At 49.2% G+C, this 25780-nt stretch overlaps 1 protein-coding gene across 1 annotated transcript in view; it reads left to right on the top strand.

The window, feature by feature from the left end:
- Nucleotides 1-742: 742 nt before the first annotated feature.
- Nucleotides 743-25780, top strand: part of Stum (stum, mechanosensory transduction mediator homolog) — a 45156-nt gene continuing 20118 nt past the window's right edge. Inside the window, exon 1 of the mRNA XM_055609123.1 lies at nucleotides 743-1058. Within this exon, the coding sequence (XP_055465098.1) occupies nucleotides 863-1058 (196 nt within the window). The 5' untranslated portion in view covers nucleotides 743-862. The remainder of the gene's footprint in view (nucleotides 1059-25780) is intronic.

The raw sequence follows: 25780 nt of genomic DNA, 5'->3' as shown, positions 1-25780 counted from the left end.
AGTCATAAGTGGCCCAGATGGCCGGTTGCACGGGTGTCAGGGCCTGGCTCCCACTAGCCGCTCTCTCAAGCCGGAGCATTCCTTTCCATTCTTCGCGTCTCTGTGTGTGAACCTGTACGTGAGACAGTCTCTCCCCTCCCTCTCTGAGTGTGTGTGTGTGTGTGTGTGTGTGTGTGGGCGCGTGAAGGGAACATCTCTCGCAGACATGCCTGGGTTTATAAAGCTGTAAGCTACATTTCACGTTTCCAGTCCTATCAATATCTATGACTTGAAACACGCTGCTTTTTCTCCGTGACTTGAAACGCAGAGTGTTTCTAGGTTTCGGGCTCCACGCATCCGTAGCCCCCGTCTCCCTAGCCTTAAATGCACACTCCACAAGAGAGATTCCACCTTGAGCCTTTTCCAGCTGGATCAGCCTAGTGTGCGACCAGCCCTCGGGGACCTTGGATGAGGTTCTCAGTTCACCTGCGCTGGGAAGGCGAGGCGAGCGTGCGCGTCCATCCCTCCAGGCACCTGGACCACCAGCTTCCTTGCGCTCTCGCTGCACTTTCTCCCCCAGCCCGGGTCTCCACCGCTGGTGAGCCGAAGTCGTTGCGGAGAGGTGTGGAGGGGGCGGGGAAGGGGCCCGGAGGGGAGGGGCGAGAGAACGCTGTCACGGAGTGTCACGCTGCCCCTCCCGCCCTCCGCCCGGGGGTGGGGGCGTGGAGCGCGGGAGGGCGGGCTTCTCCGCCAGCCTTGCAGCTCCCGGAGCGCACTGGCCTCCTGAGCAGGGCACGGAGCCCGCGGCCCGGAGCTCGCAGCCGGCCGTCGCCTGCCGTCGTGCTCTGGGCGGCCGCCGGGTTCCTGGAGAGTGCGTCCAGCCATGGAGCCTTTGCACAAAGACGCTGAGACGGCGGCGGGGGCGGCAGCGGCGACAGCAGTAGATCCCAGGGGGCCGTCCACTGGGGTGGTCGTGCAGGTTCGAGAGAAGAAGGGACCCCTGCGGGCCGCCATCCCCTACATGCCCTTCCCGGTGGCTGTCATCTGTCTCTTCCTCAACACTTTCGTGCCGGGATTGGGTAAGAAGTGCGGGGCGGGGGGGGGGGGGGGGGGGGGGGGCGAGGGGTGGGTGGGTGAGGGGAGCGACGACCCTTGTGACTCCTTTGACCCCCTGAGGCCCCTGTGACCTGGGCTGCCTGATGGAGAGTGGGGGCAGGGGAGGGACTGGACACTGGCTGGGAGCTGTGGGTGTGCCCACCAGCCTCAGGCTGTGATCCCACGGTTGGTATCTGGCAGGTAGCTGAAGCCCGTGGAGTGGGCGTCCTGGAGGAGAAGTATCGCTTTAGGGTCTCCGACCCGCAAGCGAGGTGGTCAGGTAGAGAAGAGCTACAAACTTGACAGAGAATCTTGGAGCCCCAAGCAGGCAGCCAACGGCTCCCTGGCTCCAGGCTAGCCTACCGTCCAATGGAATCCTGGCTGTTTTTCCCTATCGGGCGCATCTTTCTGGGATCCCATTACTCCAGGAAGAGAGGAAGCAGAGCAGGAGGAACTCGTGGCAGTGGTTCCAGGGAGCCAGAGAAGTCAGTTGTGCTGGGGGAAGGGGGGCCCACACAGTTTTAGGAGACACAGTTTAGGAGACGTCATGCTTCCGCGGGGCAGAGCCTGTAGGGCTGACAGCTCTGTAGCCAGAGTCTCTTTTCCCGGTGCCCGCATTTCTGTACAACGAAGGAAGGGGTGGTGGTGATTGTATTATTCACTTTGCACGCCTGTGGATTTGGACCGCATGTGACCAGAAATAACCCGTAAGAACAGAGTATGCCCCAATGAGCCTGAAGGCTCCAGACCCCTGGACACACCCTAGTGGCATTGCTGTCCCAAAATAGTGCCTAAGGGTGAAGAGAGGCAGAGAATGAGAGCTTTCCTGACCTCTCTCCAGCCCCCAATCTCTGCCTGTGCTCCCCTCCCCCACCTCCAACTTGATCACTCACAGGTAGACCCGGCACACCAAGAAGGCATCCTCCCCTGCAGCTTGCAGGGCTGGAGAAGTAGGCATCCTGTGTGTTCTCCAGAGAGCCTGCTCCTGCCAGCTGCTCAAAGTTCCCAAAAGCAGAGGTCAGCTAGAAGTGGCCTTCTGTCTCCCTCTGGCCTTTCTCATGGCCTTGCTCCTGTCGGGCTCAGTGGGGACTTCCTCCGTGGTGATTTTGAAGGCCACGCCCACTCAGCCGGAACTGTTGGTTTTGCCTGGACTCCCAAGTCCCTGAGGGTTGCCCTGGCCAGGAGTTCCAGGCTGAGCAGAAAGTCAGAAACTTCAACTGGGCTTCCCCCTTTAGCGGCCTGCCCCCACGTTTCAAGTCATCAGGCCAACTTCAAATGTTAGCTGCTGCCCTGAGGCGAGCTGGTGTTAATTTCCATGTGCCCAAAACGTCCGCCTGCTGGAGTAAAGCCAGACCACCTACCTGCCCGTCTCCCTGAGGATAAGGCAAGGTGCGTGTTGATAGAATTTTTTCCTAAAGCAACATCCTAACATAGGCTTCTGAGAAACAAATGCTGTGGAATCAGGTGGGCAGGGCTGCACTGAGGCACTGCAGGAGAGGAGCAGAGCTGTGGGAAGCCAGCCTGAGGAGGCAGCAGGGCCCACACACTCATGGCTGGCCAGTGCAAGTCCCTCTCCGTGCAGGGCACGAGACAGCTTTCTCCCCTAAGTCCTGCTGCTATGATGGCATCCATTCCACTCACCTGTAAAACCTCACCCCAGGGATCTGGCTTTCTCCCCTTCACAGTTCCATCTGTAGGTCAGACTCCTGTGGGGTTTTTACTTACACACACACACCTTTCTAAGAAACTTGGATAAAAAGAAATAAACTACACAAGGACTATGGAAATGTGAGATGTGGAAATGTGCATTTTCAGCAAGTTAACACAGGCTTTTTTTTTTCCCCCCATTCTTACCTCAGTTGCTATTACATAGTTTTCTGGGTGTGCAGGCCTTGGCACCTATCCACAAGTAATGGGATTTCTTGGGCCCTTGGTAGGTAGGGCTTCTCATCTGTAAGTCTGAGATGGCTGGTCCTCTAGGAGACTGGGTGGATGAGATGTGAGAGGTCAAAGCCCCAGGCTAACCACAGAAAACATGCTAGAAATGGGTCCGTGTGGTGTGTCCTGAGCATGCGCTCTCTCTTCCATACTTCTTTTTTCTTTTTCAGATAAGGTCTTTGCATGTATTCTTGGCTGTCCTGGTACTAGCTAGGCAATCCAGGTTGGCCACAAACTCGAAGCAATCTGCCTTAGACTTCCATGTGCTGGGCTTATTCCTGCTTGTCCTCTGCCACACTGCTTTATCCACAATGCTTTGCCTCATTTCTGGGTGGGGTACCTGGCACAGTGGCAGCTCTGCTTCTGAGTGCTCCTCATCTTTCTGCTTCCCTCTGTACCTGCAGTGGTGTCCTCAACAGACTCCAGACCTTGAAAGCGTCCCCCCACCCCGCCCCCTGCTATCTGCTATCTCCACTGCCCTGGCCGGGGAGTACTTTGGATGGCCTCAGCTCCTGGAAGTCCTCCTCTTGGCTCAGGTCTACAGCTGCTAATCCTCCTGGCTTGCTCAAGGCTCCAGAGACAACTGACTACTCAGACTTTTTCTTCTGCTCTTTCATGAAATGCAGCATCTTCTAATCCATCTATGTATCCACTGAGCCAGCACAGGCACCAGCATATGCTAGGCACTGGGGAGGCAAGGATGAATCAAGCAGCCAAGACCAATGCCTGTGCTGGAGAATGAGCACAAACCTTGAGGAGGCCAGCAGGGACAGAGAGTTTTAGCAGTAGTTAATTCTCCCCGGGGTAGGGTAGGGATGTCATAGGCTGCTTTCCCGAGAGGCAGTTGGAAAATTCATCCATGGCCCACACGCCCCTCCCTACAGCACCCACTCTTTAGAAACTGCTCAGACTGACACAAAGATGCCATCTTGCTTCTGGAAGTTTCCTTTCTTACAAGTTATGTCCTTCTTTTGCAACAAAGAGGGCAGCCAGCATTGGCTGAATGAAAACTACCTACCACCCCGTGTTACTGGTATCTCAAGCCCATCAGTCTGTGGGACTTGCCTTGCAGAGGCCACAGTCCTAAACTACCTCCAGACCTCTCTCCATCCATGTTGGTGTTCCGTGGAGAATAAGATTTGCCCTGGGAAGGAAAGATTATAATCATTTCCCATTGTCTCAGTGAAAACTTTCATTGATTTTTTTTTTTTTTTTTTTTTTGTGGTGTTGGGGATTTTTTTTTTTTTTGTGGTATCCAGGTCCCGAGTCCATGCTAAACAAGTGCTCTACCACTGAGCTGCATGTCCAGGCTGAAAAACCTTTTTGTTAAATGGTGATGTGGTGGTGAGGAGGGACATCATCTTCATTCTAATTCAGATAACCTGTTAATAAACGTGATTTCCAGGTCCTTCATGTTTCAAGAAGGAAGTCTCTGTATAGGTATATACGTACATATATGAAAATCATACACACACACACACACACACACACACACACACATTACTAGATGTAATGAAAGTTACTGTATTGTGCCCTGAAATGGTCTGGAAACTTGTCAGTTGATGACAAACAAGTCATCATTGTGCTTCCATATTTAAAAATTACGAGCTGCTGTGATTTGATGAGATCTAAATGTTGGTGGGTCAGAGAGACAGAGCAGGTGGCGAGGAGGCCTTGTCTACTGACCACTGACTGCTCCATCAGTCCTGATATTGGCCGTTAATCTACTGACTGTGGCATAAACATTCACCCCTCCTGTAGCTCACTGCTTATACTCTGACACTACGGAGGCCTGGCTTCCACAGGAATGCCCCAGGAAGGTGCAGCTCATAGCTCTTTCCTTTAGTCCGAGGCTCAAATTGGTGACCAGTCAGCCCCCACCTTGCTGTGTCTTTTGTACTGATGCCTTTCTGTTACTGGTTTGAGAATTTATATGTATTCATCTAAAAAAATCGCAAGTTCTTGGAGAGCAGCAACTGTTTAAACCTTTCTCCTTGAACTCAGGTGCTATAAATGAACACGCACTGACAGCATTATACTCCTGGAGGAGGCATCGGAGACCACCTGGTCCAGCCCTTTTATATAACACATAAGGAAAATAGGCCCGAGGTTTCAAGAATGAGGGGGAGTTTATCTCCTATTCAGATCTCTTAAGGGAGTTACTTGAAGATGCTTCTTCAGCAGAGTAAGGGAGTACATGAAAGATCATATGAGCTCCAGAAAATAATGGGTCCTACTGAGACAGAGGAGGGGGACCCACCTCTCTCTTGGGCACTGGGCTAGCGTTAAGTACTGCTAAAAGTTTCTTAAGATCACAATTGGTTTTAACGAAAAGGAAGCTGGCTGCTTGGCAGTGAAGAAGCAGCTGAACAATTTGAGAGCATCTGGCTAGGGCACCAGAAGAAGGCAGCCAAGGCAGAAAGATGGCAAGGGAAGGCAGTGAGCTGAGACTAAGGAAGGATAAAAGACTACAAGAGGCAGAGAAGAGCAATTGCAGCCTGGCTGCCTAAGAGATTCAGAGAGCTGTAAAGTCTTTCTCTTGTTTTTAGTTTTTTGAGACAGGGGTTCTTTGTGTAGCTTGGCTCTCCTGGAACTCAGTCTGTGGAGCAGGCTGGCCTAGAACTAACTCATAGATTTGCCTGCCTCTGCCTCCTAAGTGCTGAGATTAAAGGCATTTGCAGTCACCACCTGGCTTGAATTCTAAAAGTCGTTGGGGCCAAGGATCCTGGGCCCTGAGTTGGGAGCTCTAAAACTGGCTGGTGTTAAGGGTTAAATAATCCAACTTCCTAGGTCTAAAACAACAACAGCAAAACTATAACACTGCCAAGTGATGAATCCCAAATCCCTAAGCCCATACAAGGGATGCAAAACCTGCAGGGCAGATGATCCTGGTACTGGAGGCCTGCATGAGAATTCTAGTAGAAAGATGCTACCTGTGGCTGTGGGCTGCTAAATACTGGGGGTTGGGAAGGGTGAGGATAAAAACTGCCAGTGGCCAGGGCAGGAAAAAGAACCCCATCCAGCTGGTTCAAAGCACTACTTAGGCCAGTCAGGAAAAGCAACCAAGAGATGAAATTATTCAGCAGCCGGGAAGACAGCCAGTCTTCATTAGAGTAGGAGAGGACAGAGGGCCCCTTTAAAGGGGTCTCTGAAGGTGACATGAAACCAGGACATTCCACACAGTAGAAACTATTACAGGAAAACACACAAAAAAGTCAAAGATTTTAATGGGAAAAGATAATGTAAACAAGAGAAACTGAGGTAATTAGTGGCTTAGTGTAGTGGCTTATACCTGGGATCCCCGAACTCAGGAGGCTGGTGCAGGGGAATTCCAAATTTAAGCCTAAATCACACTAGAAAATAAGACTCTATATAAAAAGAAGAAGGAAGATTCCCTGAACTCTGCCCAAAGTTTGGCTATGAGTCTCAGCATCTGCTTTGATACTCTGCTGGGCAGTCTTTCAGAGACCCTTTGTGGTAGGCTCCTGTACTAGTCCCTGTTTTCTCCCTCTTCCAATGTCCATTCTGTTTGCCTTTCTGAGTGAGGACTAGCCATCTTATCCAGGGTCTTCATTCTTGCTTAGCTTCTTTAGGTGTACAGATTGTACTATGTTTATCCTATATTAGATGTCTAATATCCACTTATAAGTAAGTATAAACCATGTGTGTCTTTCTTCTTCTGGGATACCTCACTCAGGATGATCTTTTCAAGTTCCCACCATTTGCCTGCAAATTTTATGATTTTCCTTCTTTTTAATTGATGAGTAGTTTTCCATTGTGTAAATGTACCATGATTTCTGTATCCATTCCTCAGTTGAGGGACATCTGGGTTGTTTCCAGATTCTGGCTATTACAAATAAAGCAGGGAATCTTATGAAAGAAGGGAGAGATAGAAAGACCTGGAGGGGACAGGAGCTCCACAAGGAGAGCAACAGAACTAAGAAATCTGGGCTTAGGGGTCTTTTCTGAGACTGATACTCCAACCAAGGACCATGAATGGAGATAACCTAGAACCTCTACACAGATGTAGCCCATGGCAGCTCCCCTATCAGTGGACTTGGAGAGGGGCATGGGAGGAGATGAAGGAGGGAGAGTGGGATTGGGAGGGGCTGAGGGAGGGGGCTACAGCTGGGATACAAAGTGAATAAACTGTAATTTATGAAAAAATAAATAAATTTTAAAAAAGAGGAAGGAAGGAAGAGAAAAAGAAAAAAGAAAAGGCCCATGGTAACTGTAGTAAATAAAAGGCTATGTGGAAACATTAAGATCCAAGTGTGAAAACATCTGCCCAGTTAGTTCAGAAGTCATGTGACTTCAGAAAGAAGGAAAAGATTTCAAACAATGGCTGGGAAACCATTTTGATGTCAGTTCCAGGGATGTGTCATATAAAACATGTTTCTTCTATCAACAAGAAAAAAAAAAGGCAGTCAGAAACTCCATGAGAACAAACCAAACACAGTTTCATGAGTGCCATAGTTCAAATATGAGGCCATCTAAAGTGCGGTCCAATTGTGAGTGATACAAGTAATAGAACGTGAGAACGGATCTGCTAAGCCTGTGTGTTTTGTGTCCTTGGTACAGAATATGGGCTCTTTGGATCTAGAGTGGGGGCATTTGCTTAGTTATAATGATGTAAATGCTGCCTTGTGGCTCTCACTTTGTAAACTCAACCAAAACTGTAGAGCACTTGAACTAGATACACTTATACACGAGAGGAAATGTGTATAAGACTTGCCCCCTTTACAAAGTGAAAAGCAGCCCAGAGAAGCCGGACAACACAGGAGGAGGAGAGGTCTGTGTGACTAAATCATTGTTCTCAATTCTTCGTCCTTCCCGAGAGAAGGTTCCTCACTTTTACCTGGCGGCTTCTTCCTCTGCCCACTGACATCCAGCACGTGGTTTGCTCTGTCCAACTGTGTGTGAGCGGAAGTGAACAGATCCTGTAAGACGTGCGGTGAGGTTCTGTGCTCTCTCAGTAACAGAGCCTGAATCCTAGCACATCGGAAGCAGGGCATGACACGTCATGGGAGACCTAAGTTGGGATGGCTGAGATTTTGTTGTTAGTTTTCACTGTGATTGTCCTGAGACATGCACCAAAGCTGACTCGCAGGTAGGGATTAGAACCCTGATCCCATGAGGTGGGGGTGTGTGTGAAGAGATGCTCTTATAGTTGATAGGTGAATAGAGGTACCAGGGTGACCATAGATAAACTGCCTTAGTAGCATGTTGGGACAAGAAAGCAATGGTGCCATGGTGGGATGAAGTCGGAACACGAGGAAAGGGAGATGAGGGTCAGTATGTACTGGCTGGTTTTGTGCGTCGACTTGACACAAGCTAGAGTCATCAGAGAAAATGCCTCCGTGAGAGCCAGCTATAAGATATTTTCTCAATTATTGATCAGTGGGGGAGGGCCTAGTCCATGGTGGGTGGTGCTGTCCCTGGGCTGGAGCCCCTGGGTTCTATCAGAAAGCAGGCTGAGAAAGCCATGAGGAGCAAGCCAGTAAGCAGCACCCCTCCATGGCCTCTTCAGCAGCTCCTGCCTCCAGCTTCCTGCACTGCTTGAGTCCCTGTCCTGGCTTCCTCTGGTGATGGACTATGATCTGGAAGTATTAGATGAATAAACCCTTTCCTCCTCAATTTGCTTTTTCAGTCATGGTGTTTCATTGCAGTAATAGAAACCCTGACTAAGACAATATACCGAGCTGATTTTGATGTTTCATAGCAGAAAGTCAATAAATGACATCTGAAAGTGAGAAAACAGGAAATAGCACTGTACACATGCTCTTTGGAGATTAGGAAAACGCAGAATTTGCATCATCATTTTTTTTCTGTCTTCTGGTTCATCCCAGCAGCGTATATACACGCAGAAATTGTGTCTCATCTTTCAAAGACAGTATCTTGATGATGTGTCTGCCTGGGACCACTTTATAGTTCTGTACTCTTTTATAGCAAAACTCTCTGAAACTGTGCTTGTGTGGAATCGTGGTCTCCACTGCGTTTTCTCTTTCCTAACGTTTTTGCCTCTGTCACCCACCTAGCATTGTCACCATTTTCACACCTCCAGGTTGCTAGATCCAGGGGCCAGTCCTCTGCCTCTCCTTCCCGGACCGGTTGGCATTGGACTCTGCTTGTTCCCTTCTCCTTGAAATGCTTTCTTCATCTGGCTTCATTATCCTTACCCCCGGTGGTTCCTTCATTTCCTTTGCTCCTTTCTGCAGCCTCTAGACGTGGGAGTTCCCCAGGGCCTTGATCTTGACTTTGATCTTCTTCTTCTTCTGCCTACACTTGCTGCCTCGGGTTTAAATCACAGCTTCAGGATGATGACTCCCAAGCTCAGATCCCTAGATCAGACCCGGTCTCAAACTCTAGACTCTCCTATCCAGCACAGCACCTCCCTCCCAAACCACAAGGCCTCCTGACTTGGCTTTTCCAGCAGCAAACGCCTGCTCTTCCCACAGACTTGCTTTTCTTTTACTTTACTCGGTCCTAGTGAAAGTCTCAGGCTGGAAGCCAGGACTCACCCTTGACTTATCATCACTCACACACCATACCTGGGAAGAACCCCTGTTCCTGCTTTCAGACTCTGTCCAATACCTGACAACTCCTCATCGCTCTGTAGCCTAAACTTCTATTTTTCTCCAAATTATGTAATGCTTTGTGTGTGTGTGTGTGTGTGTGTGTGTGTGTGTGTGTGTGTTCTCCCACTGAACCATCATCTCTTTGACCTGTTGGATTTTGCGATAGGGTCTCACTCTGTAGCCCAGGTAGGCTTCAAAATTTTTTCCTTCATTTTATGTGTGTGGGTGTTTGGCCTGCATGTATGTCTGTGTACCGTGCATGCAGTGCTTGCAGAAGCCAGAAGAGGGGGTTGGAACCCCATGATTGGAATTACAGATGTTTTTGAGCCACTAAGTGGATGCAGGGAATCAAACCTGGGTCCTCTGGAAGGGCAGCCAGTGCTCTTAACCACCGAGCCACCTCTCCAGCATTGTGATGGCTTCTCAGATGGCCTTTTTGCCTTCACTGTATGTCACTTGGTGTCTCTTACAGTCTGTTCTTAATGTATCAGGTAGATCAATCGTTTTAAAACATGACTAAGTTAGGTCACTTCACTTTTGTTTTCCAACTATCAAAACAAACAAACAACTAAGCCAAACAAAACCCCCTCAAATAGCTCCCAAAGTAGTCAGCAAAATTTTAAGTCTTGTTATGACTTATACAACCCTAGGTCAGAATTTTTCAGCGGAACATTATACGGGTCATATAAGTATTTTATAGGACTTCAACGATTTCTGGTACCTAAATTATGAAAGGTTTAAAAACTGGTGAAAACTAATCGCAACATTATATTTCACTTTAGATGTGTGTGTAGATATATGCATAAGTACACACACACATATATGTATGTATACACACACACACACACACACACACACACACACACACACGGACATTATTATTTCAATACATAACCAACACTAAATTATCAGTGAGACTTTGGTGTTTCTTTTAGTGTGCAAAAGTTTTCAAAACCTGACAAAATCCAGCGTGTGTTTTACACCTGCAGAATGTCACGTGGCTGTGCAAGCTGCGCTCGCGTTTCTTCCGAGCTCTGACTTGGAAACTAACTGCAGCCAAGGGTAGATACCGCGCTGGGGGCATTTCAGTGACGAGTAGGCAACCCGCCACGCAAAGGAGCTGATCTGTGACCGCCTTAGCAGACCTGTGCCGTGTACCTACTGTGTGACAGCTCTGCTCTTTGGAGCTAGAATCCAAAGACACAGTAGATGGGTCCCAGCACCCAGAAGCTAATGGCCTCCCCAAGAAGAAAGGACAAGAGATACACAATGAGGGCTGTGCGCACTGAGGGGCTGCAACCTACTGATACGATGCTTTTCCTGGGAATCCTGGAGACGTGGAAAATGAGCAACAGAGAGCCTGGTGTGGTCGCCAGTGCTTGCGATCCCAGTATGTGGGACACAGAGACAGGAGGATCATGAGTTTGAGGTCAGTCTGGGCTGCATAGTGAGACCCCCATTTCAAGTAAGCAAAGAAAAGAAAAAAAAAACAAACAAAAGGAGGAAAGGAGGAAAGAGAAATGGAAGGAAAGGGAAAGATGCAACAAGTTCAGTAGAATGTCAGGGAAGGTGCTGGACACTGTGTTTCCTGTTTTCTGTCAGATTCATGTTGCCGCAAAGCATCATGGACATGATGAGACCCAGAAGGCTTCAGACCTGAGTATGATCCTTCCTGTGGTCCCTGGGTGACAGGGACCTGTGCAGCTCTCTTAGCCTCTCTGAGCTGGCCTCTGCACAAGATCATTATGCTTTGTTAACCAAAAACAAAGAAAGGAAGAGAGAGATAGACTCAATGGTTAGAAATACCATTATTGATTTAATGAGGAAGCATCACCTTTGTTCCCAAGGTCATTGAAGGGGTCTTTCTCAGACTGACGCCAGAACTAGACAGAGTGTGTAACTGGCAATTGTACCTGCTCAGCCTTTTCTTCTCATGAGTCTTACAGAGCCAAGACCTGGGCATCCCTTCTGGGCACTCACACTAGTCAGCTTTCCGCCATGGTAACAGTGTGCCTGAGATGTTCAGTTTACAAAGATAAAAGGTTTATTTTGGCTGGCTGTTTTGGAGCTGTCAGTGCGTGCTTTGGGACTGACACGAAACAGCACATCACGGCAGGAAAATGTGGTAGAGCCAAGTTCTCACCTGGAGAGAAAAACTACGAGGGGGGGGGAATAGAGTCTCCCTGTCCCCTCAAGGGCATGCCCCCAGTGAGGTCAGAGCCTCTCAATAGGCTAAAGGTTCACAGTGCCTATAATGGTGTCATGGTGAGGGCCACACTTTCAACACTTGGACTTTTAGAGCAAGATGCAAAGTATAGCGGTACCTGACCAGACTGCCCACACCAACATGTCAGGAAGAGCCTATGGTCTCCAAGTTTTAGCTCAACACACCAAGACGAAGGCATCTGTGTGACACTCCCATATCCAGGGAGTGTGTCCCGAGGCTGACTTTGCAATTTGTGAAGAGGCCATGAAAACAGTAAAGTGGTGAATCGGGGGGCGGGGGGGTGTACATATGTATACACACACACACACACACACACACACACACACGCACTCACACACCCCTACCTTTGAGGCTTCGCCTATAGTCATTTTGCTATGGAAATTGGAAATTTCCCCTTTGTGCCTAAAACCCCCAGCCTTCTAAGTCCAGTTTGGTATCTTGAAGCTATCTATCAGTTGTGGTTTGGTGTATCTTTGGCATGGGAGCATCCCGATGAGAGCTGAATGCTGGTGTCACTGGCCTGGATAGAAGGCTTTTCTTCAAGTAGGATGGAGAGAATATTTTCCTAATTCGAGACTGAACATAGGATTATTATACATTTGTCTTATGAAATATCAAAAGAAGCAGCTTTTCTTGAAAAGGCTAAGAAGACACAAGACCAGGGTGGTCCTCAAACATGAATGAATGGGGGCCATGGCCAGAGTCCTCTCTTGAGCTGAGTACTCTATTGGTTTTCTTGACTAAGAAGTTTGATCTTGAAGCAAAGATGAGTTTGGTTTGAGTGGAGAACATTCCTGAAACTTCCACAGTCCAAGCCCAGTCCAACTTTTCTGGGACAATTGGAACTAGAAGGCCTCCCAACCTCTTCCATTTATAGATGAGAAAGGGGCCTTCCTCTCTCCCCAGTTCTCATCCCCCTCTCACCATCCATCACCTGGGCCTCCTGGCCTTCCTGCTTGGGTTGCCCAGGAGGGTCACTAAATATATGTTAAATTGAGGGAATGTATGCGTATAAGCACAGTGGATAGCTACACAGCCATTGGACCAACAGAGGATGCCTAAACCCAAGTTGCTAGCACCCTCCTATCATGTCTCCATAGCTCCATTCACTATACACAGTCGTAGTTGCTATATTTAGTGTATCAACCCAAATTCTTACGTACGTTACTACACGATGCCACACAAGTCTCTTGTTGAAAAGTTTGGAAGCTTTGTGTGCCAAGATGTTCTCCATCCAGATGCGCTTGCAATGGTAAGGGCCCTGTGTCTTGCTGTCTCAGAGACAGGCATGGACATGAGTCCCCATCTTGGAGAGGGAAGCTCCATTAGCACCACACCTTAGAGGCTAAGGGCCACTGTCTGGAAGTCTGCTGGAGTGGTTTCTTTTTAAAAGGAGCATTTTCCTACTTGGGACCCTTCTCAACAGGGGCAGAAGGACACAGTACCACTGGCGCACGTTGAACACAAGGCACGAACATGGCAGGTGAACTACTCTCTCTGACCCTGCCCTTGGTCCCGGGCAGATGGATGGCCTCGTGACGCAGAGTGTGTGACACCACGAGGCCAAGCTGTGGGAGGGAGAACCAACAGCATTTCAGCATGTTGGTGTGTCTGTGCTGTGACCTTACTGTTGCAGTAGAAATCCTGTGTTGCAGTTGAAGCACATACCTGCCCAAGTCTCTGCTCTGATCACTGCGTCTTCCACTCTGAAATTCTCAGTAGCTCCCCATTATTCACTGAACTAAGTTCATGATCCATGTTGGATCTCAAAGGCCTAATGAGCCCCATCGGTTTTCTGCCTCTGCCTTACTGTCTGGCCATTGCACAGCTCCAAATCCCATCTCAAACAGCTTCCTCTGGACGGTGACTTCACCTCTCTAGTGAGGTCAGCTTCTCCTTCGTCAACCCACTAGAGCAAGCTGTTCGCTGTCTAAACTCTGGTACTTTTGTGACCAGGTTAATCCTCTCCTGTGAAGTCGTGTCCTTGAGTGTGGGAATGAGCTCTACTAACCCTACCTCCTGTGGCGCTTTCTGCTGCCATGGGTGTTTGAGATACATATACATTTTGACTGTATGGTGGGTGGAGGAGGCCTGCTATCGTTTGGAATAAGTGTTCCTCAAAGGTCAGAGGCTTGGTCCCCAACGTGTGATATTTTTAGGAGGTGGTGGAATCTTTAAGATGTAAGACTTAGCTGAAGGAAGTTAATACAAACCCTTGAAGGCGATGCTGTGATCCCAACCACTTCCTGCCTCTTTGCTTCCTGGCTGCCAAGAGGTGAGTAGCCTTTCCCCCTCAGGCTCCCACCCCTGTGTGCTGCCTCCCCTGCCACAGACCTAAGAGCAACAGGCAGAGCCAAACAACCAGGGGCACGAGCCTCTGAAAGCACGAGCCAAAATAACCTTCCTCTCCTTTAAGTTCATTTTCTCAGATATTTGGTTATAGTAGTGGAAAGCTGATGAAAACAGGGTCCTTGATCTTTGAACCTAGTATGCCTTTGTTCAAGAGAGTGTAGGTTTGCAGCCTCAAGGCTGAGCAGGGTGAGGATGAGAGGGATTGGGGTGGGACATTGGACTATCAAAAGAAGAACGCAGAGCTAAGGCTCTGCGGGGGACTCACCGGAAGGCCACTACCCATCTTCAACCCTGTCCTTTGAAGCTGTATTTCTAACCACTGATAAACATTCAGGAAGCGGAGGAGTCGATCGATCTTCTTTAAAATTGCTACTACTACAACACGTGTCTGAGTACTTGACCTGCATGCGTATCTGTGTTCCATGGGAGTGCCTGGTGCCTGCAGAGGCCAGGGAGGACTCTGGCTTCCCTGAAATAAAGCTGCAGATATTGTGAGCTGTCACACGGGTGCTGGGAAGAACACCTGAGTCTTTTAGAAGAGTCTTCAGTGTTCTTAACCACTGAGCTATCTTTCCAACCCTGAGCTGATCAACCTTAATAAAGCCTGGGAAACAGATGGTAGGGAATGGTGCTGGGCTCGTGGGAAAAGGGGAGTGACCACTAATGAGCATGGGGGTGAAGCAACGTCCCCATTGTTCCAAAAATGAGAGTGGTGATGGTTGCCCAACCCTGTGGGTATACTAAAAGCTGCTGAATTATTAAACAGATCAGTTTTATGGTATGTGAAAGATAACTAAAGCTTAAAGATTAACGCCACTAAGTAAGGTACAAGCAGGCGTCTGTGCCTCCTGATGTGAGCTCCTGAGGAACACCAGTTTTGAGTAAACTGAATTTATTCACAAGAAAACATCAGGCAAATTCAAACTGACTCACGAACATTTTCATGAAAGTACTAGAGAAACTTAAAGACATGGCGACAGCCAAGTTAGGTGGCACACATGTATCATCCCAGCAAGCAAGCTTGAGGCTAGCGTGGTCTACACAGTGATATGCAGGAGCAGCCTTGGCCTAGATCCTCTGCTGAGGCTAGCTTGATCTATGCAGTAACAGGCAAGTGTAGCCTTGGGCTGGATTTTGTGCTGACACTAGCCTGGTGTCTACAGTGATAGGCAAGTGTAACCTTGGACTAGATCCTGTGCTGAAGAAGAAAAGGATACCACTATGAACCCTGAGAAAATGACAAAAATGGGGCCATGGGTAGTAGACTTGATAAAACAGTCTATTGATATTAAGCATCCTAAGTTTGATAGTTGTGCCATAAATATTTAACAGAATACCTCTGTTCTTTGAAAACACATATCAGTGTGTTTCAATGTATGAAGGCATACAGGGCCATGAAGTCAGCAACCTATTCCAAGCAGTTAAAGAAAAATAGGCTGGGAATGCAGCTTAGTTGGTAGAATACTTGCCTAGCCAGCTCCAATCCTTGGGTTAGATCCTTAGCTCCACCTAAAATCATTATGATGGCACAAGCTTGTAATGTCAGCACTCAGAAGGTGGAGGCGGCAAGGTCAGTGGCTGAACTTCATCCTCAGTTCTTGAGATAGCCCCCACCAAGAAAAAAAAGAAAGAATGAGGAAAGGAGAAGAAGGACAAAGAAAGGAGAGAGAGAACAGGCAAATACAGAGTAGACTGGGGGCTCTCTGGAAAATCCTTGAATATTTTTTTCTGCCAGTTTGAAGCTATTTTAAAACTGAGTTTCAAAAGGTACATAACCAAAGGCTAGATATAGCCATGTGGTTCACACGAATTGCACCTGAATTCTAAATACTGTCCCCTTCTTTCCTAGCATGCCTGTGGCATGACACAGGTGACATTTGCCCAGGTCCCCAAAGGAGATTTCCCTGGGGGCCTACAATTAAAAGGGCACACGAAGCTCAGAGTTCCACTGTTTGGGAGTCTGAGATGCCTCTCTGACCATTAGCAAGGGCTAATGGTCACTTTGGCAAGTTTCCCATTATGCAAAGCTGTGTATAAGGCCAGATTTGCCTTGGTAGCCTAACAGGTCCTTTGGGACCAATCAGGAATCTGAATGCCTCACCCAGAAATGAACCAGATGCCAGTGGCACAACATCGCTGGGATGTCTTTCTTTTCTTGGTTATTCTCCATCTTATTTGGAGTCCAGGAATCATTCATGGGTCTCAGAGAAACCAGCTCAAGTCAGTACTCAATGCCCGTAGCAGGCCAAGCCCAGGCATCGCAAGCCTTGGCCTTGACTGCTTAGAAGGGCAATGTGGCTTGAACCCACGAGGAATGAGTTCAGGAATCATCCTGTGGCCTGACTCAGAAGAGAAAGAGTAAACATGACCATCTTAGGACCACATTGCTAGGCTTCTGGATTCTTCTACAAAAAGGCGGCAGCCTCATGCTCTGAGTTCAAAGGTTTGGCCTGGCCAGCAGCCTGTGGGGTGCTGGGTCTGCTGCCCATGGCTGGACTGAGGCTAATCGGTTCTGAGGGGCTGTAGAGCTTGGAGACTGACTTGGGCTGAAGGGTAAGGGGATAGAGCAAGCCATGGGCTTGTCGTGTAGTAATGCTGACTCACTAGGCCTACGGTTGCCTGGGCCACTGTGTACTTTATTTTCATGTGGTTCATGCAGCAGGCTGTTCTAGAGCTCTGTGGTGATTTCAGCTCAGGCCCAAGAGCCAAGTCTACCCTAAGACAGGACGGAGGTCATATGGAGAGGAAGACTCAGGGAAACGAGGGGTGGATGGCCCATCTCCCATGGGTTGTTTCCAGTTCTTCATTTCAGTTCTTATGGGGCTTCTGGGGACTGCCCCCACCTGTGAAGGGAAATGCTCCCAGCAAAGCAAGAACCCAGTGTGTATTGGAGGCAGGAATTCACTCTTCCAGGTTGTCTGGTCTGCTTGCTGCCCTAACTCAGGATGTTCTGATGAATCATGTGAGTTAGTCTGGTCTTTTTGAACCTTCTGCCTCCTCCAGTATGTGGCCAGGGCAGAGCCCCAAATAGAATTACAGCCAGTCCTGCTGGCGTGATGACCTGGGCAACGTGCCTTTGGGCTGAGGCCTGGATTCCTGGATTCCTGTTCCAACTCTGCAGTAATGTACCCTGCCATGATGGTGCCCACTGCTCCTGCCTGACCCCACTTTGTACCCATTTGAGGTAGGGGTTGTTATTAGTCCTGCTTTCTTGTTTGTGATGAGATAGTTAACGAAATAAAATCAGGGTCGGGGATACCTAGCTCTGTGCCAGCCCTGTGGGAGCTCACCCCCACCCCTAGTTCTGAATGCATGACAGGTTCTACCCTCACAGAAATGGGGAGACTGGGAAATGGGCTCCCAGTGCCTTCTCTGTTCCCTCATCTATTTCTACCCTCTTATGATCTGCTCCATACCTGAAGGTTGACCTCTGGGGCCTGTATCACACCACTCCTTGGCCCCATGTCCTCCAAGGAAGGTTCTGGCAAGGTGGAGGAGAAGAGGAGAGAGCTTGGGGTTTGGGCTTTGTGTCTTTGTTGCTGTGAAGAGACACCATGACCACATCAACTCTTAGAAGGAAAGCATTTAATTAGGGCTGGCTTACAGTTCAGACTTAGAGTCCATTATCATCATGGCAGGAAACATGGCGGCACGCAGGCAGACGTGGTGCTGGAGAAGGAGCCGAGAGTTCCACATCTTGACCCGCAGGCAGCAGAAGGAGACTGAAGCACATTGGCCAGACTTGTGCTTGTAAGACCTCAAAGCCCACCTCCACAGTGACACACTTACTCCAACAAGGCCACACCTAATAGTGCCAATCCCTAGGGCCAAGCATACATACACACACACACACACACACACACACACACACACACACACACACACATGAGTGGGGGGGGCGCATTCCTATTCAAACTAGCACAAGCTCTTTTATTCCCTCTGGCTGTCTAGCTATAGCCATGGCTTCTAGCCTGCAATTCCATCCTCCAACCCAGTGGCTGGGCCTAGGCATGCAAACCTGTACTTTTTGCTCCAAGCTTCTCCAGCATAGAGTTTGCTTCTCACATGGCCCAACTGGACCACAGAGCCCTGTGCTGCCATCCCTGGCTCACGCTGCACTCTCCCTCCCTCTCCTTCTCATGAAGAAGTGGGTTTTACTTTCTTCCTCCTGGAAGCTGCAGGAACAGCCGGCCTGAAGCCTGAGCAGCTGTTGTCCGAGGAGCGTGGGTGTCCATCTTCCAGATGGCTCCTAGTGCTCAGGAGACGCTGCCACGGCCCCAGGTGGGCTGGGGAGACACTGACTCTGGGAGGGACGGCCACTTTAGAAGGTGCAGATAGAACTCCCCAGCCAAGCTCCTCCCGGGGCAGTCCTGGATCCTGGCTGCCTCGCTCTGAGAGCCCTGTGCCACCCGCTCCTGACTTGAGCACCCCCAGCAACAGGATTCAGGGTTCTTGATCTCCCTGGGAGTGCCCATCCTTTCCTTGGCCTCATTTTGGAAGGGGCGACATCTGCCCGTGGGGTGCCGATGCTGCACAGGGGCTGCTCTTTACTTTTCTGGTGATAGGCGAGGCCGAGGCCGGGAGCAAGGCCTCACGGCACCGCCATTTTGCTTGCCTGACCCTTGACCCGTTCCCCTCCTATGGAGCTCGAAACCTTCGGTTGCAAGGTTTGATTTTTCCTCCCCTCGCACACAGAAAAAGCCTCCAGTGTTTGCATTGTTCTCACTCGCAGGGATCCCTTGTTATGAGCCGAGTCATCATAACACGCCTATTGTGTTTTAAATCTTACAAAAGACGCCAAAAATTAGTGCATCTTCTATTTAAAAGCATCCCCATTTGCTAGCCACATCAATCGCATACTTAAAAAGCAAAGAGGTTCTGACTGAGTTCTTGTGAATCTGGCTTTTCTCTCTCTCTCTCTCCCCCCTTCCCGTGTGATTTGTGTGCAGACTTCTGAGATGAACAGGTTTTATAATAGAGATTCAGCCAGGCTAAATCACAGTGGCGGAGGCTTATGCAACTGCTAAAAACCTATGAGTTAAAAATGGAATAGTCTTGCAGAGTGGGGAAGGCAATAATATCAGTAATATGAAAATAGAAAGTAAGAAATGAGTATTTCAGCAATTTGAGTCTCTTAGCCACATTTTTTAAATCTCTGCACCAGAAGACTTTGGTGTCATTTTCCAGAATAAATGCAAAGTCTAACCTCTTATTAGAAAAGCTGAACTTTGCTTTCATGGAGACAGCCCTCTGCTCCCAATTAATCTGGAGTCAAGAGCCCTTTTTTACTGACTTTTTGCCATGAAACACATTGTGTGTTTTGTTCGAATCCCTGTGTTCGTTAATACCCATAAAGGAACAGATTTTAGATTTTTTAAGTGGGTTTTTTGTTAATTTGCTATTTTAAAAATACTTGTGAGACCTTTACAGTTGCCATGGTGATATAATTTCCATAAACATGATTTTTTGTGGGGAGTTTTGCACATTGAAGGATGAGGTTGAAATGCAGTGTTTGGGGAAAAGTAGGTGGTGAATTTGGCAGCCGCCCCATGACTGTTTCCCTCAAATGCTACAAATACATTCCAAGAATCCATGCCACAGCAGGGTCCTGGGTGTCCATAAACACCACTGATATCTCTGAACTTAGTCAGGTTAGAAAAATAAGATGAAAGTTCTCAGGCTTTTTGCTGGCTACTTGACCTGTCTAAGTCAGAACAAACCTGGCCTCAGCCTCTCCCCAAACTACTAGGTTTCAAAAAGCGTTTGGGGACTAGGCAGCTTGGAGCCACCCAAGGAGTGAGGGCTCTTTTTCTCTTTGACCGTGCTTGCCTAGAGTTCCTTTGGAGCGCACTGTCTTGCGAAAGTATGGAAGGCTTGCAAATGAAGACTAGGGAAAACCTGAGCTCTTAAACAAGGAAGCACTAAGAGTTTCTCAGCTGGAATGCCACCGGTTAAGGAAAACCAAGTTTGTCAAAGAGGTAGATGGTCCCAGTGAAAGAGGAAATCTGAAGTTGCCTGTGCTAAAAAGCATTGAGTCCTCACATTGTCCCACAGAGTAACTGAGAGCGGAGCGGAGCCTTCGTTTTTTGCGTCTCCTATGCTGTGGTTCAGGGTCCTGCTTGACCATCGTAGCCATGGTAATCACTCAGTGAGTGCCTGGCCACCTACCTGGTCGCATCACTCTTCAAGGCTAAAGGCTCAGAGATATCGTGTCTTAACCGCAGGAAGATTCCAGGAAGAGCAAAGCCTCCTGGGATAGGCCCCTAGCTCATACCAGGGTGTTATTTACAGGGCTGAGGCTGTACCCCAGGGCAGCAGCAGTGTCTCCTGAGAACCAGTATTGAGGGATGTCTTTGGACTACCCTGGAGGACTTCACCAGGCTGATGGCAGGGCCACAGCTTGGCCAGGGCTGCTTATTTATGCGTCTTCCTGCCTCTTGTGTCAACTCTTCCTCTATTTAAACTCCAAAGATAGATTTCAGGTCACTGGATCCCTTTTTTCTGTCCTTCTTCTCAGTGTGGCCATATTGGATAAATCTCCTCTTCTCTGTTTGTTTGCTTGCATTGTTCCTTAATTGCCATTCTGGATGGGTAGCCAGCCTGGTGGGGCTGCCAGTCTGAGGCTTTTGCTGTAGGAATTCTAGCTGTACCGATGGCACTAAGCGGCATCATCTCTCACCAGTAGTGCTGGCCATCACTGCTGACTCAGAGAAACTGTGTCCTAGGGAGTGGACTATACAGAGAGGCGGAGGGAGGAGAGGGACAAAGAAGAAAGGATTTGAAAGGCCACAAGAACTGAGAGAGTGCGTGGTAGCAGTCCCCACCAGGGCTTTCAAGAGAGCAGGTCAGGATTTGGCTCCGTGCTGCCTAATTGAGCACCTGGGCACTGCCAAGGGGTTTGAATCATTCAGAACTGTGACTCACAAGGAATTATGAATTACTAGAAAGTCATTGTGTTGACTGTTATTATTTTTGTAGTGCCAGAAACACAAAAAGGACACCCTCCCCCCCAGAAGAGGAGGCGTGAGATTATCGTGTCTGGCCAAGCATGAGGTCATTTCGAATGTGCCAGATGTGTGCAGGTGTGAGCACATGTGCCATTGTTCTATGTGTGCTTAGGACAAGGGTGTATTGGGAAGCCTGTACACATTAGAAACGTGTATCACCCCAGTCCTGTGACACATGGCTTTGCCCTTCACACCTGTGGGAAAGGCATACCGCTATCCCCTGTGCAGATGGCCCAGACAGCTGGCAGCTGCTGGTGATATGTGATTTGTTGAGTTTTTGTTTTTTAAGTGGGAAAAAAAAAGATGAATGAGAGGTATCAAGGTAGGAGTTGTGCCTCCATAACAGTGAGTGAAGCCTGGAGAAGGCTTATTTCTGGGGTGCTCTGGTCACACTCTAGGCTCTGGGAGAGGTGGCTTCTTTTCCTGGTTACCCACCTGTCCAACTGTCAACGCTGGCATCGACTTGTTGAGGGCCTGCCAGGGGGGACTTCTCAGGCATTTTGTATGTGCCCTAAAATAGCCCAGAGCAATTTGGGAGGGACAGCGGCAGGGATGTGGCTCACCACCCCATCCAGGGTGGAAGCGGGAACGAGAACATTGCCTGCCTCGAAGCTCTAGCCTCTCCCTGCAACACACATTGAATTGAGAAGGTTTCAGAGCACCCATAGCTGGCAGCTTGGCTGGGACTGGTGGGCGGCCAGGAGAGAGAGGAGCCTACTGAATGAGGGAAGCATCGCCCTGCACAGAGTCCTGCTGCCTGCTGTCCCCTCTGATGGCCAGTTGTGGGGAGGAGCCGGAACTGGAAGGTGTGAAACGCCTTGGGGAAGAAGGCCAGCTGGTCCATTTTCTGAGAAGCAAGAAGCAGAAACAAAACCACCCAGTTGCTACAGAGGAATCTGCTAGGGAGCATCCTTAGCTGGTTCCCAGTGAAGGCGTATTGATGGCCATCCGTCAGGATCCCAGCTCACTGAGGTGGGGCATGTTGCATGCAAACAATTATGTGTGTCCTTCCTCAAATCCTGATGATCTTTTTATGGATATTTTCTTCTTAGCCAAAAGAACATCCATTGCCCTCTACCACACCATAGCCAAGTGACCTTGGCCAAGTGACCCACTTCTTTTGCATTTCATTTCTTTTTAAGTTTTTCTACTTTAGTAATTTTTCCTGCCTCTGGGTTGCAAAGTTTGCCTTAAGCTAGAAGGCTGAGAGTTTCAGGCATTACACTATTTCTGCTTGTGCCTCAGTTTCTTGATCTGCAAAATGGTGCTAACAGTACCTATTTCTTTGGACTCTCGGGAAGAGCGTTAACCCAGTCGTTACCTAGATAGTCCTAGAATAGTAGTTTGCACACAGATTAAATGTGATTATTGCCCATGAAATTTCACTGTGGTAAGGTCATGTCAGTTTCCTTGGTCTAGCTCCACGGGGCCCGATGCTGTGTGAATCAGTAGGATGGTGGGGCTGGTCCAGTGGAGAAGAGGTCATCATTTGGTCTGTGTCTCTGAGTTTGTTGCTCTTCTCGGCTTGAAGCACATGCTTAGTTAATTTGGAGGGATACAGCTGATGGGTCATCCTATACTGCAGACCTTTGACCTCAGGTACGTCAGAATCCCTTGGGCAGTCTGGCAAAGTTTCCACCGTGGAAGGTGCTGATGTAGCCAAAGCAGGAACAGAGTGGGGACTGAGGGTGTGAGTGAATATGGCCTAAATCAAACTGAGCATGAAACTGCTTGGCAAGTAGTTACGATGAGGTTGGGCGTCTTAGAAACGTGAGAAGCTACCGGCAAGACAGAGCCCTGGCTCACCCGTCTTTCAGAGAGTCTACCCAGCACGGCTGCACTTCGGCTGGACTGGCCTCAGTGCTCACTCCTCCTTCTTGGAGGCCCTCCATCGCAAGTCCCTGCTAGGTGGTTGCCAGTGGCTGTGGCTGCTACGGTATCGTCCTCTCTGCCCCAAGCTACTGCTTCATGCTCTGAAAGCAGTTCCGGTCAGTAAACGGAGCATTCGTTGGATTTTCACTGAGGTTCAAAATGCGGCCTTTGGCAAGCAGCTGTTCGCGTAAACTAAACAGGACCCAAGAAGAGACGCCACCGTGGAGTTGAGTGAGGAGGAATGTGCTTTTCTAGAGCAGTGTTTAAAGATACATCTGGGATTTGTTTCTTAGCAACAGGGCTCATCCAAAGCATGCTGCCAGTGTCAGAACACCCGAAAATGCTTGATGCCCGCAAGCACCATGTAAAATTACAAAAAAAAAAAAAAAAAAAAAGAAAAAAAAAAGTACAGAGCAGGAGCCAGGATCACAGCACAACTCCTCCAACAGGTGGAAAAACTCAGAACCACAGACAGATGATGCAGGAGCTGTGGGGTGAGTCCAGAGCACAGGATGGTACTGAGCCAGGCCAAACTCTGCCATCCTTCTCCTCTCCCTCCCTCCTTCCCTCCTCCTCTCCTCCTCCTCCCTTTCTCCCTCCCTCTTTCCCTCACATAGAAGCTTCCCTTCCTCTGTCCTCCTTCCCTCCCTCTGTCTTTCCTGCTTCTTTCTCTCCCTTTCCCCCACAGGAGACCCCCTCCCTCTGTGGACATCACTAAGCCTGCGCCTCCTCCAGCCTCCACCTTTTCCAGTCTGGAGACCCAATGTCCAAGCAAAGGGCGCTTGAACCTGTCAGCCTGAAGAGTGGGGGTGACACACAAGGGAAGCAGTTAGGGACCCAAAGTCAGTTTCTAAGCCCCATTTTGTGCCATCAGACCGTTTTCCAGTTGACTCCTCCTCAGAATAACACCATCGTTTCAAAACTACATTTTAGAGTGTATCTAATAGGTTGACTTCTCAAAACACCCCAGTGGTTTCCACAAACAGTTACCGGTGAGAGTGTCGTATATGATGACACCTGCCCCAGGCTCCAGCCCCTGGAGCAATCTGAAGTAGGGCGTGAGAGGTGGCTTGAGAATACGGTCACCGCTGCAAAGTGACTTTGGGCAGCAAAGCTTCCGTCTGGGTAAAAGTCCGACTTGGTGCCTGCTCGAACAGTAAAAAGGGATGCCTGAATCAAGGTAGAGCTTAGCGAAAATCGAGATTATTTTTTAGCATCACGTTGTGGATCCTGGCTATATGTACCAGGCTACCTCATTATGGCCATTTCCTGTCTCTATCCTCCCCTTTCCAGGTCCTGGAAGCCTATGCTTCTTGCACACCAGCACAGCCTCGGGTGCGCTGACGTGTACAGACAAGAGCAGCAAGACAGACAACATAGAGGAGAACAGGATAAGGGACATAATGACAGCTTCAGAGGCAGTAGGAACTTGTCACTGTGCCCTTCACTAAGCCCACAGGGCTCGCTACCTTTCTTCACAAAGCAAAGTTCACAGCACAGGATATCTCAGGTCCAGGCCACTGGAAAGTCATTTGAACCTGCAAAGATCTCAAAGCTCTTTGAGATTCTTGGAATGTTTCTCAGTCTGTTTGCCACCTCTTCCCAAATCTACTTCATTCCTCTAACATCTTCGATAAATGTGCATTAAGTGCAAAAGCATTGAAAGGGTTCGACCACCCCTGCGCTTCGGTGGCTACCAGGAAACCTAAGACGGGAGGGGACAGCTGGTTACGCTTCACCCTGAGAACTCGGTTGGGGGTGCTCATGGTTCATGTAGGCTCCTTGGCATCTTAGCGGTTCAGGTAGACCTCTTGGGTTTCCAGAGACCCTGAGCTGTCTTCCTGGGGCCCAGGTAGTCTGACTGCTTTATCTCAGAAAAGGTATCTTAAGCTCTGAGCAAAGGCCTCAGTGCCCTGAAGCACTCTGCCAAGGCATAAGCAGGAAAGTCGTGGGCTCCCTGGTGCTGATCCAGCCTGACTGGACCATGGCCACAAATTCTGACGCTGAAGGGACCTGTGAGGACACAGCCTAAGCCTCTCACTTCGTAGACATGGACCCTGAGGCTCAGAGGCAGGAGTGATGGATTTCTCAGGGAACTGGTTAGCACCTTTTGGCCCAGAGCTCTTTAAAGTCTATTGAGGAGCCAGGGCAGCTGAATGTCCAAGGAGTTGTGACAGGACCTCTGACCCCCAGAGGGTGTGAAAGTCAGCTCTGCCCATGAGCAAGCAGACTGTGGGAGTAAGGCACAGGGGGACAATCAGATAGAGCAGGCATGGATGATCCCTCCCACCCAGTGACCGTCCTGAGCAGCGCCAAGACAGTGTCCAGCGTCGGGTGATACTTGCAGGCTGGGTCAAGTGTCTGGCCTCCCCGCCATGGGATGCCAGGGGCTCCGTGTAATTACGTCACCCCTCAAACCAGGCCTCTGAAGTGGGTACTATCACGGTCACCCTACCTGGCAGGAGGAAACAATGAGGCCCGACCCCAGAAACCTGGCAGCCTGGCACTAGGAGCCAGCCCTTGGTCTTTGTCTAATCCCCTCTCCCTCGCAAATCATACTGACCTCAAAGGACCACGTAAGGCCTGCATGGGGCGGGTCAGCACAGAGCGTTGTCATACTATTTTGTCACTCTGTCAGTAGGATAAGATGCAGGACGCAGTACTCTTCGACTCAAGCCAAAGGTTAAGGGTTCCAGAAAGGTGGATTGACCTGGCTGAGGTTCCGTCAGGTT

The sequence above is a fragment of the Psammomys obesus genome, unplaced genomic scaffold, assembly GCF_907164565.1.
Source record: "Psammomys obesus unplaced genomic scaffold, mPsaObe1.curated_primary_1811, whole genome shotgun sequence".
NCBI lineage: Eukaryota > Metazoa > Chordata > Mammalia > Rodentia > Muridae > Psammomys > Psammomys obesus.
The sequence above is the reverse complement of the archived record's forward strand: the minus strand, read 5'-3'. Positions and strand labels throughout refer to the sequence as shown.